The sequence below is a fragment of the Zootoca vivipara genome, chromosome 7 (assembly GCF_965207765.1).
Source record: "Zootoca vivipara chromosome 7, rZooViv2.hap1.1, whole genome shotgun sequence".
Classification (NCBI taxonomy): domain Eukaryota; kingdom Metazoa; phylum Chordata; class Lepidosauria; order Squamata; family Lacertidae; genus Zootoca; species Zootoca vivipara.
Genome location: NC_142590.1, coordinates 57,939,486 through 57,951,947, shown reverse-complemented (window position 1 = coordinate 57,951,947; position 12,462 = coordinate 57,939,486). Strand labels below are relative to the sequence as shown.

At 42.4% G+C, this 12,462-nt stretch overlaps 1 protein-coding gene across 2 annotated transcripts in view; it reads left to right on the top strand.

Annotated features, from left to right (window-relative positions):
• The window catches only part of PLXNA2 (plexin A2), a 399,133-nt gene that overhangs the window by 293,260 nt on the left and 93,411 nt on the right, over positions 1-12,462 (top strand). For both annotated transcript variants that reach the window (XM_060277140.2, XM_035123148.3), the window contains exon 13: positions 7,141-7,292. In XM_060277140.2, the coding sequence (XP_060133123.1) occupies positions 7,141-7,292 (152 nt within the window). The remainder of the gene's footprint in view (positions 1-7,140; positions 7,293-12,462) is intronic.

Here is a 12,462-nt window from a genome sequence, read left to right as displayed (position 1 = left end):
CAGCTCAATCTAGTATTCACAGCTACTGCACACAATCTTTATTTCTTTTTCTTTTTAAAGCTAGGGTCCCAGTGATCTGCTACCTGGGGACTGGATTCAATTCCGTTCTCTCCCCCTTACCCACTGATCATCAACACAGCTGCAGCTTTTTAAAAGGACTCTGTGTGTACATCTCTGACTGCTGTGCACATGCTCTGCTGGATCAGAGCTGAAAAGTGAAATATAGATGATAATTACAATGATCTGGCTGTAATTTGGTTGCTGATGCTAATAACACCCCTCCCCTTACCCAAAGCAAGAATTTCTATGACATATTTAATTAACATCTTCTGACACCACTGATCTTGTGCCTTTAGCAGCCTGACACATAGAATTTTAGTTTTTTCCATCATTTATCTCTGTTCTAGGAAAAACGCCGCCTGCTAAATTTCTGTGTGATAGGCTGCTGCTATACCAACTTCTGATGAGTGGGAAGGATTCCAGGAGCCAGAGGGAGCCAGTAAAGGCTACCTCAGAGCCAGTTCCAGCTAGACGTTCCCTTCTCTGCCCTCTCAAGCCTGTCCTGTTGGAAGGATTCCAGGAGGGAGAGGGAAAGAGGCCAATCTGCGTAGGGTAGCCGTGAAAGGGGGTGTGAGGTAGACCTCCTACCATACTCTCCTTATGTTTGTTCTGAACCCCAAGGAAGCAAAGCAAATACTTTTGTGGGGAGGCTAAGAGAATATCCCATTGTCATGCAACTCTCACAGGAATCCAAGATAGGTTGGTTTTCTCCATCAAATCCCACTGATGCACACATGAAGACAAATGGACTAGCCACATGAAGGGGCAGAAAGGTGCTTTAAGAAAATAAAAATGACATTTTACAAAACTAGTTAAGCCTATGAAAGGTACGCCTACACAAATTTAGGTTTGTCCTCAAAAGCAGTGCATCATTTTGGAGGGAAAGGGGCAAAGAAATGTTGGCAACATTTTGTTCTTAAGGCCTCTTGACTCAAGTTGGGTTCTGATGGATTGGCTGGACAGAGCCACCTGTCAGATGGAAATGTGCTGTTCTCGCCTTTTAGAAGTTGGAAGGTGCAATTGTCAGGGTGTTAACTACTGCAGGAATTGCTCAATTTCTCAGAAAACCAGCTTGTATATTGGGACTTAGAAAGAGCTACATGGTCTTTTTGCCTCTAGGGAATGGAAGCTGAACAAACTGTCAGTTTTTGAAGAGAGAAGCTGTGAGTAGGCCATAACCATGTCACAAAGATCACCTCAGAGCCTGCTGCTCTCCCACCCCATCTTACCAATTGTCCTGTGGGAAGGATTTCAGAGAGAAAGAACAGGCAAAGACCACCTCAGAGCCTGCTTCAATTGGACTTTCCATTTCCCAAACCACAGGGCCGTTCTGCAACCATCTGCCCAGCGAGAAGGATCCTTATGACTTTTTATATATTGATCTTACTTATTGGGGTTTTTTAGAGCTGTAGTTTGGTGTTCCTTGGAAGGATTTGTATCCTGAAAGGTAAAATATAAATAAATGAAATTAATTAATGAATATTATAGCTAGAGGATTATAGTAAAAGGATGGCAACCGTGTGGCTGGTTTTATGTCAACATGGTAATGCCAAAAGAAACCTGAAGTTGGCCCCAACTCATATAATTTACCTTGAATCTACATACAAATAGGATCCAAAGGCTACTCTTTTTCTTTATAAAAATGCTTCTGGTTTGGATACCAGAGACATGGCAGCTGGCTGGACTTTGGCCTGGTCCTGTTATGTCTAGAGAGGTCTATATAACTGGACCCTTTAAGTATTTGCTGCCTTCTGTGATTATTACTGAATTTCCCCAGCTGTAATTAATTGAATGCATCTGTTCTAACCCCGCGGCTGCATTGTGACACAGTTCCTTCAAAACTGTTCAATTAGCGGCCTCTAAAATCTAGGTCGAATGGGAAGTCTGGTTCGGGTATTTTCCAGGTCAAAACATTTGGAAAACAGAAAAGCCACACTGCGTTGTTTGACATTGTGGTAAGGTTTTGTTGACTCAAGTCAGATAAGAAACGTTACCAGCATCTAAAAATATATATATACGGTAAGTAAGCTTTTGATTTTTATGGGAGGGGCAAAGCACCTCAGTTTGTGATGCAAATGCTGCAGCAAATGCGTTTTTAAAATAGCATACGGTTGTAAGGGAAAGAACTGTCAAGAATCGTGAACCATAGTGTACGGGTGACTTGTAAACATTAGCAGCAGCAGGCCTTCAACGGTGCTTCGTATAATATAATGCAATTTGATTTTTGTATTGTGTCCTTTGTAGACACATGATGCTTTGCAAAGGAAAATGATACAAGACACACTGCAGAGTGCTAGTTACAGAAAGCGGGAGTGTAACAGACGCTACACAGTGAAGAGATTAAAGCTTTTAGTCCCAGGGCTGAATGCAGAGGGGAGGATGGGAACTAAAGCAGAGGCAAGAGAAAGAAAGGAGTGTTTTTTATAACACAATGCTGCCCTATACAGAATGGTACCTGCACAGTCAACTATATCACGGGATGTGTTTTGCATTAAAATAATATGATTTTAGACTTGTCGAATAAAGGAGCAGAAGTGAGGTGAGAAAAATGTGATTTGGCTGTGATTTGATTGAGGGCAAGAAATGAGTGAGGAAGGCTTGCATTAAGAGAAGTCATTGGGAGTGTCTAGATCCCATCACAACACTCCTCAGTTATTCCCAGCAACAATCAGGTAGACAGCAAGAGGGAGAAAGCACATGGTGTGATAGGAACAGCTGACGAGTGTTGCCATAGGAGCACCTCTCCACTGTTCCTAGAGCTAAGCAGTGGGAAGAGGTCCTGCATACCTCACAGAAGTTAGCCAAAGGCTGTATGTAGCCCATGGCACTCATATGTAAGCTAGAAGACCAACTTGTAGTGGGAGTGGAGAGTGAGTACACAGTGGAACTCAGGTTATAATTTGAGCACAGTGCACTAAAGTTTAGGAAACAATGTACTGGAGATGGTTGGTGGTTGTAGATCAGTGGTGGGCAGAAGGTGGTAAATCTCTGGGTGCTTTGCAGTAGATCAGGGTTCCTGACTCCCAATTGTTTTATCAACAGGAACAACAAATTGACTTTCCCCACCTAAATTAGACACCTGCACTCTGTTCAGTTCTGGAACCGAAAGCAATTTCTTCAGCTCAGAATGTGCTTAGAGACAACCTGATGTTTAAGGCTGACTATATATCCTTTACATCTGGCTCTGCTGGGGAGAACTTATGGTCCTAGTGAATCTGACATGGCTGTGGTCCACCCACCCCTGTTGTAGAGGGTACCTTTTCCTAGACTAGGAGCTGAAGTGCTTGTGGCAGAGGTGTACTATAAATAGACAGGTCATGAAGTAAACTCCCCCTTTTAGTATTTCAAAAAGACATTTAAGGAGGTGTGAATGCTTTGCTCCCTAATAAAATGTGGTATTTAACATTCAGTGCCCGTCCAAAGCGGAGCTTAATGAAGTTCTCCAAAGTAACTGTCAAGCCTTTTAAGGTTAGTAGCTTTTATAAAAGTCTATAAAAAGCCAGTCCTAAACCTCCCAGCAGACATTTCTGCCACTAACAACCAGCTGTAGCCTCCCACCAGCTTTCTTGTGTTCCACCATAGTAGGTACGGAGGTTGCCTCCCACGCCTGTAGGTTGTCAGGGCATGATTCAGAAGCTGAGATGTAGATGCTGGGCTAGGAGTGATTACCGTAAACGACACAGTCTTCTTAGCCAGACAGAATTAGTGGGTTTGCAGTGTTTAGAGCGCATGTGAAAATTGCAAGAGGAAATGCAACAACAAAGGCTAAAAGGAATGATTGGATTGCTAGTGACACTTTCTAAGGATATGTTGTGAATATCTCACATTGGTATGAATTTAACTTTCACATCTGGTCTCCCACAGCTGTGCCAAAAACAGGTGGCAATTGGCACAGCTGTTGAATTATTATGTTTAAACTTATACTGGAGTTACGGTCTGTTGGTGCGGGGTCATATTATATATTACATAGCCATATAAAGTACAACAGAGTAAAATAACATCTTAATTCTTAAGTTTCTACCTTCACAGTTGCTGCATGAGATCATATGGAAAGCTCTTGCTTTCTCATTTCCTCCCTTCCTTTCCCTCTCTCTTATCTCCCCTGCTGTTAAAATTTATTGTAACCTCCTTTGGGCAGAGATCTGCATTTTTTTTCTTTTTTGCCTATCCTGCTCTATACAGCACCATGCAGATAGATGGCATTAGAGAGACAGAGAGAAGTAATAATCTTATATTTACTGGGTCTTCTCTTCCTCATATCACATGTGTGTTTGTGGGCACATGTGCTAATCAATCCAAGTGACGCCTGGCCGAAAGGCTCAGCCTCTTTTCTTTTTGCCTCAGCCCCACCCCCGGCCGGCTATCCATTGTCCTACCTGGCCAGGGGCAGGTCAAAGGCCAACCTGAGCCGGTGGGAGGCACCCACCCAGGTAAGCCCCGCTCGGTGCTGCAAACCCTGCCCACCTGTGGGGAAGGGAGGGCGGAAATTATTGCTTCTTGAATATACAGTAGTGCTGCACTGGACAAATACATGATGCTCTGGAAGGAATAAAGATTCTCTCTCTCTCTCTCTCTCTCTCTCTCTCTCTCTCACACACACACACACACACACACACATACAACTTAACAAGACAGGCACACGAGTGCTGCAGATGTATCCTAAGATGATACCAAATTCTGTGCTAGAGGGGGTTAGCTATAGTCTGTTTTATGGTCCATTTGTAAAACAAATAAGCACCACACATGCATCAGAGTGAAACACGCTTAACTTTTGGGGTGATTTTTCACACTCCTTTGCAAAAGGAAGCCCAACTATTTGCAGAAAGTGCCTCAAAATCTGGCCTGTTCTTAGTTCACAACATGACAGCCACAAAATTTGCCAAGCAGTAGAGGCAGTGGAAAATTATAGAAATTTCTGGAAGTCTGTTCAGTTTTTCGGGTTTTTTTTTAAAATACTACATGCTGAAAATGTGAGAATCTCAGTTTTCCCTTCTTAATAAAATAACTTTATCACCTCTACAAATGTGGGAGAAAATTCAAATGTGGAACTATATCACAAGAGTTAGAAGCACTATAAAAGCATAATATACTAGGAACTAGATGTCAATAAAGGGCTGTAAGATGTTAGTCCTTTGCTTTGTGAGTTAGCATTATATATATTTGGAGTTTGGGAATGACACCTCAATTTTTGTTAGTCTTATTATCTCTTATTAGGTGAATATATTATTATCAGGGAATTATAGTATAACATACATAGAATTTATTTTCCATTGATGAACTGACTGGAGATCCACTAACTTTTACATAAATAAATTGGCCTAAATAATCAGTTTTAGGATCCTACTTTTGACCAATGCAATTCAGGGTTCTCAAAGATACACACAAAGTAGAGAGATTCAAACTGGTCTGTTGGGGGGAGGGGATCTAATTCTACAATTAGGAAATACCTTAAAGGACAAACAAAAATTTCGCTTTAACTTTTCAGGGTTCTACACCCCCAAACCACTAGCTAATGCCACCTAATTTTACTTTTATGGACTTTTTATCTAGTACACAAGCTAAAATTAATCTTTATTTTTGGTAAGGTGAACATTTTCCCCTTTATTTCCCTTCACAAGGAATCTGTGTGTTTTGCTTAGAACTGGAGACAAATTTGGGTAACTGCTAGATTTTACATTTTCAAAATGGGGAGTCAACCATTATTTGCTTCTTTGACCCAAAAGCCCTTAGTAATGCCTGCCTGGATATATGCCTGCAGCATATAATCCAATTAACAGAGCAATCCTAGCTATAGAAAGCCAACGTTGCGCTGCTAGGTCATGTGAGGAAGCTGCCAAGGGGTTTCAAAGAGGTGTAAGTCTCTCCTTGCCCTGTCCCCACCACCACCACCTTTCCTCTTTTGGGGGGACAACCCTGGCTCAACCAGCTGAATTGCTGCTGAGCTGGGATGAGGGGCTTACACTAGTTGAGACCCAGTTGGAAGAGCCCAAGATCAACCACATCCAAATTCTCACAATCCCAAGGTTTAGATTGTGCAGTCAGTCTCTTACAATCTGCTTTAAGGCTAAATGTAGGCTAGGCTTCAACACCAAGCCAGCTCTCCTCCCTGTTCCCTCTATTTTGCTTAATGTTAGCCCAATGAAGAGCTCCAGAGAACTTGAGTGTTTGCTCACCATTTTGTGGCATTTACATTGGTCCTAATAAAAGTACAGTATAAGTCAGCTGTGTATTTAGACTTTTCACAGTCACAGGCCATTAAGTTGTTTCTGCTACTGTAATGTTCACCGAGTATATTCAGATGGGCAGATTTCCTCATTACTCATACCTGGAAACACTGCAGATGTCTTGAACAATTTACACTTCACTGAATATTCTGTTCCAGTTAATGCTTCATTTCCATGTATCTTTGCTTAGTAACTCATTAAATAGGCACTAATCTCCCTGCAGTGATCCTCCTTTACATTTGTCCAAATCTTAAAAGGCAATTTCATGCACCTTTTTAACAGTGATTTTATCCATACAAAACAGGGGGTGCATTATTCTGGGTGGGGGTGAGAGGAGGGAGAATTGTTTTTACCTGCATAATGATACCTGGTCTATAACCTTTTTCTTCCCCTCACTAAGCTTTCTGGTATACCACACCAAAGCTATTGTGGTGGGGAGATAATTTTTTGAATATTTAGCATCATTAAAAAAAACAAAAACAGATTTCATAATCCTAAGAAGATGGTGGTTTGTGTACCACAAACTAACGAAATTATATTGACAGGGATAATTAATGACTAATTGATTTCCCCAACCCCTGCACTCTGGTTTCATACATTACTTTAGCCACCTTATGCTCCATTTTCTAGATGGGTCACTGGGGTCTAGAAATACTGTAGTATGCTCAAAGTTGTTGAAACAGTATTCACAATAGATGTTGGGGTTTTTTTTGTTTTTGTTTTGTTTTATAAATCTAGGCTTTCTACACAAACACATGCAGCTCCAATCCTTTTTTGTGTGGCCATACAGCTTTTGGCTTTCTGTGACATATAGTTTGTTTTCATTGTTTATCCCCTGCTCTGCTTCCCTCACCAGATCCTAACAGTGTCGGGCCCACCAGAGGGAGGAACCCGAGTTACAATTCGTGGTGTTAACCTGGGCCTGGATTTCTCCGAGATCGCCCACAATGTACAAGTGGCTGGTGTGGAATGTACTCCATTGGAGGAGCAGTACATTATTGCTGAACAGTGAGTTGACGTGGCGCCACCTGAACCTTTATGCGAGCTAAAAAACGCTTACAGCATTTAGCATAAATGCTGTTACCCCTTGCAACAAAGGGGGAAAGTACAACTGAATATAATTATGCTAGGAGGAACAACATGGCAGGTGATTATTTTTAAAAGTTGGAATCCTAATTGGTTATCTGAAGAGGATAAACCTATAAGTCTGGGTGAGCCATTAGCGGGGAAAGTGTATAAGCTGTGACATTCACTGGTTTAGGATTGTAATAAATGTAATAGTAATGTAATGTGCAGGACCCAATGTAACCCTCTTACATGTGTAAAAAAGCACTTTACTTCTCATATATTGGGATCAAATAGACCCCAGTTAAATCACAAGTTGTGGGTTGGTGGGGGGGGGTTTAAAGATGTATTTGGCAATTACTCCACTGTAATGGAAAATATGAAATTGTATTCAGGATTATTGTTTATAACCCAGGGGAAAGTACCAACCTGCGCTCTTCATAGAAATATGTACGGTAGTATCTGGTGTCTTTAATGACTTCTCCATTTGAATTCATATGGGGTGTAATTCACCCCAGTAGCACTTTTGTACTTTTCTCTTGTGACCATGTGGGGGTGAGGGGGTGGTGAATGTGAACATCTCATTATGTTAAGTGCCTCAGCAATAAGACATGGCTATTGCGGGCACAAGTGCTAAACCCTATCTGTGGTGCCTACCCCTTTCCCAAAGAAAGAGACCAGAGTATGGGTTCAAATTCGCCACAACTTTAGCTTCAGAACTTGAGCTTGAGAAGTGGGAAACTTGGCATGGGCCTTGGCAGGTAACCCTCTCAGCCCGTCTGGTTGAGGATATGCAGGCTGATGAGGTACAGTGGGAGGGGACTGTAAAGCGCACACTTACACAGCCTGCCCTTCCACTAACCTCGGCCTGGGAGTTTGACCTACATACCGCTGCTCTAGGGCCAGGGACTCCCGGGTTTTGCCCTTTAACGGGCCCTGCAAACCTGATGATAGACTAATGAATGCAACCTGATGATAGACTAAAGGATACCTTGCCAAGGCCTAAAACCGCCAAAGTTGTGACGAAATGTTGTGGGGAAGGCGAAACCTGCCAATGCAGGGAAATTCCTTCCCGGTTCTGAATACAGCAACCATCTTATGACCGCAACAGTGCCCGCTGACCTGGAACGCAAAATATTAATCTGCAAGGAAAGAATTGTTAACTTGATGACCGCTGACCTAAGACGAAATATTTGGAGAGAAGACATTATTAATTTAAGGAAGGGTGGGTGGGTGATCCTGGAAGGAAGAAAGACCAAGTGAGGCCTGGCCAAAAGGCTCAGCCTCTTTTCTCTGGCCTTAACCCCACCCCCAGCTGGCCATTGTCCTACCTGGCCTGGGGCGGATCAAAAGCCAACCTAAGCCGGGGGTGGCACCCGCCCATGTAAGCCCTGCTTGGTGCCGCAAACCCCGCCCACCTGTGTGGAAGGGAGGGCAGTAATTGTGAAGTTAAGTGACATTTTTCACCAGGTTGAAATTATTAGACTCTCCACCACCACCTCATTCCAAGTCCACCTTCTGTGAACAAAGGGGTAAGCATGACTTCTCCAACTATATAGGACAACATAACTCCTATCAGGAATGTGCTTCCTTTAATAAGCTTTCATATTTTATACAAAGTCTCAGTGTGAATACATTTCAACTAAAGATGTCCTCCAAGTAAAAGTTATCTTAACAAAAGTTAACTTCTGTTTCTGCATATAAAACTCTGCATGCCAACAGCGTGCAGGCGAAGGAATCATGGTTATATTTTAATATTTGGTTGCGAGCCGCCCAGAGTGGCTGGGGAAATTATTATTGTTGTTGTTGTTGTTGTTGTTGTTGTTAGGAAGGGGTCCTGTTTCAAAACCTTCATGCACGTGCATTTTGAGGCTTTTTCTCAGGGTGCAAATAGATTTCTCCTAGACATTCTGATGCAAAACCATACTGCTTTTCTTAAGGCCAACATGACCTAAACAGCATATTGTGTGTGGCGGTGAGGGGGGCAACAACTCCAGTTAATAGTTTATGCTTAATTAACCCTGCCTTGGTGCTGAGATGATTTCTGGGGTCACCTTCCCACACAACACCTCACACAGTTCTATATTCCTGTCATTTCCTCCTTTTGCGTTCCACAGCACAGCACAAAGGAAAGGCCCATACCTGTCAGGCCAGATTCTAGGCGAGTATAAATCAGCAGCACTCCAGAAATCTAGGCTGTCTTGCACCAACTAAGAACCGAGAGGCTGGATTTTCTTTCTTTTTTATCTTGTGGATTAAACAACCCTTTAAAACTTTTATTAAGCATTTTGATTCCTTCCAAGCCTGGGCTCCTGCTTTGCTAAGCAACTTTCCTGATGAGCACCTTGTAGTTTGCACTCAGCCTCCTCCCGGTTCCAATTGGAATGCGTCCTGCCGTGCTGCCGGATGCAGGCAGCCATTTGTTAAGCGTGTGAGGCAGTGACAGCAGTTTAATCCGAATAGGCCTCTGCTGGAGTCAATTCATTTATTTCACTAAGAAAAATGTCAGCTGAAAATTAGAAAATAGGCATGTAACAAAGGATGGGCAAACAACCCTTTCCCAGTGACACATGTCCTCGTGTTAGCTGCTTATTTGTTTGTTTTTGTGGAGTTTCCTATGGGGGGGGGAGTCAGTATACTGAAAGGAGGAGCATGTCAGTAAGTGCTCATCCATGCAGCATAAGGTAAGAAAGAATATATTAAGCATTGTTTTCACCCACTGACTAGAAGCTTTAAGAATTTCCAGAGGGGCAGTCTGTGGCAGCAAAGAACAACAAGGAAGAATACAGTGGCACCTTTTAAACAGACACATTTATTATGGCATAACCTTCATGGACACAGTCTGCTTCATCAGATATGTGACATAATACCCTAAATTACAGAAATATGCACACATGTTTGGGCATTTGTATGTAAACACTGAGGTCAGAAGGAACAAAATGCAGAAAAATTCAGATAATGCTAATTGTTCACATTTGTGGCCATTCACACAAAAACAGTTGTTGATAACAGGCATTGGCAATCCAATTGACACATGTGTGATTTTTAAAACAACATCCTACCTTTGTCACCATTCAAGTCCACAGGTGATAGTATTGAACATCTTGATGCATTGTAATTTGGCAGTTTCACATGACAAGTCTCCGTTTGATGTTCCATTGTTCAGGATTGTAACTTTAAGGTCAGTTACAGAAAGTCCTCTTCATGTGAATAGCCATTCTTAATACAGTAACATAATTGTCTTCATCTGTACCAGAGGTAGCCAACCTAAGGCCCATGGGCCGGATGCGGCCCAATCGCCTTCTCAATCCGGCCCGCAGACGGTCCTGGAATCAGCATGTTTTTACATGAGTATAATGTGTGCTTTTATTTAAAATGCATCTCTGGGTTATTTGTGGGGCATAGGAATTCGTCCCTTTTTTTCCTTCAAAATATAGTCCGGCCCACAACATGGTCTGAGGGATGGTGGACCGGCCCATGGCTGAAAAAGGTTGCTGACCTCTGATCTGTACTTTCTGCATTTAATTTCTTTCTAATCTCACTGTTTACAATCCCACTCCTGTCCCTAAACGTTTATATTTTCCTGTAACTTAGGATAACTTTCCATGTCTCAAGTGGAATGTAGTCCATGAAAGTTTATTTGTTATTTGTTAGTCTCTGCCACGTGGCTTTTTGTTGTTTTTTCTGCGACTAACATGGATACCCTTATGGAAATTAATAATAGTACAGAACTACTAAGCAAGATATGGGACGTGGGTGGTGCTGTGGGTTAAACCACAGAGCCTACGGCCTGCCGATCAGAAGGTCGGCAGTTCGAATCCCCACGACGGGGTGAGCTCCCGTTGCTCGGTCCCTGCTTCTGCCAACCTAAAAGTTTGAAAGCACGTCAAAGTAGATAAATAGGTTATCTCCAGTGGGAAGGTAAACGGCGTTTCCGTGTGCTGCTCTGGTTTGCTAGAAGTGGCTTAGTCATGCTGGCCACATGACCCAGTAGTTGTACACCGGCTCCCTCGGCCAATAAAGCGAGATGAGCGCCACAACACCAGAGTTATCTGCGACTGGACCAAATGGTCAGGGGTCCCTTTACCTTTACTAAGCAATATAAAGCTCTTTCTTGGTAAAGGCATAGAGCAAAGCACAGGGTAATATTCTCAGCTTGACTTCTCCTTTGAGTAATCAAGTTCCATGAGGTTTAGGAAGATTCTTCAGACAATCTTGCTCCCTATAGGCTACTGCTATCACTGTTCATACTTTGGAATGAACTCCTGTTAATATTTAACACCTGGCCTACGTATAAAGCAGGATGAGGTAGTAGAGTAGACTGCACCACTTTTGACTGCAGGTAGGAGATGCCTTTTTATTGTTTCTCTGCATATCCTGCTGCAAATAGAAAAGTAGCATTTCTGGGAGGAACGTTTAGCTCTCACTCTGCTCTGCAAGATTTCTATTTACTGGGAGTTGCTGCCTTTTGAAAAATACATGGAAACATTTAAATGTAATTTCCCACTGACAAAGCTGCAGCTCAAGAGAAGGAACTTTATGCTGCAACAATTCTGTATTAAAGTAGATGCTAATGATTGTAGGATATATGAAGGGGGTGGGCAGAGGAGACCTTCTTAGTCTTGTTCTCTGATGGCTCCCTGAAGATTAAAGTGATGTGGGTGGAAGCAATGGATTTGACAGTGTTAGCAAATGCTGTACAGTGCAAGACAAAAAAAATTCATTCCTGCTTTGGTGAAGGCAGTGCATTCAAATGGTTGCACCAGGAGATTCTGCTCCTAGCTCTAACACACCTTGGGCAAATCACTAAATTACTAAGTGCCTTAGTTGCCTCCTCCCGAAAATCAGCATAGCTATATTTATCTATTGTTCTTGCCTGTGGTGGCGTGGGTGGCCTAGTGCTTGAAAAGTACCTTTAGATCCTGGGATAAAAGATTCTATAGAAGAGCAAAGTAACATTATTATTACAGTAATAGCTTGAGGCCATGTACTAATGCCATCATAAGCTGTAGTAGGAATGGGTTTGCACAGCCGTTACACGTTATAAACTGTAATATTCTGTTTTATTTTTAGGAGAAGGGATGGGGGATTATTGAAATTATCCTCTTTTGAT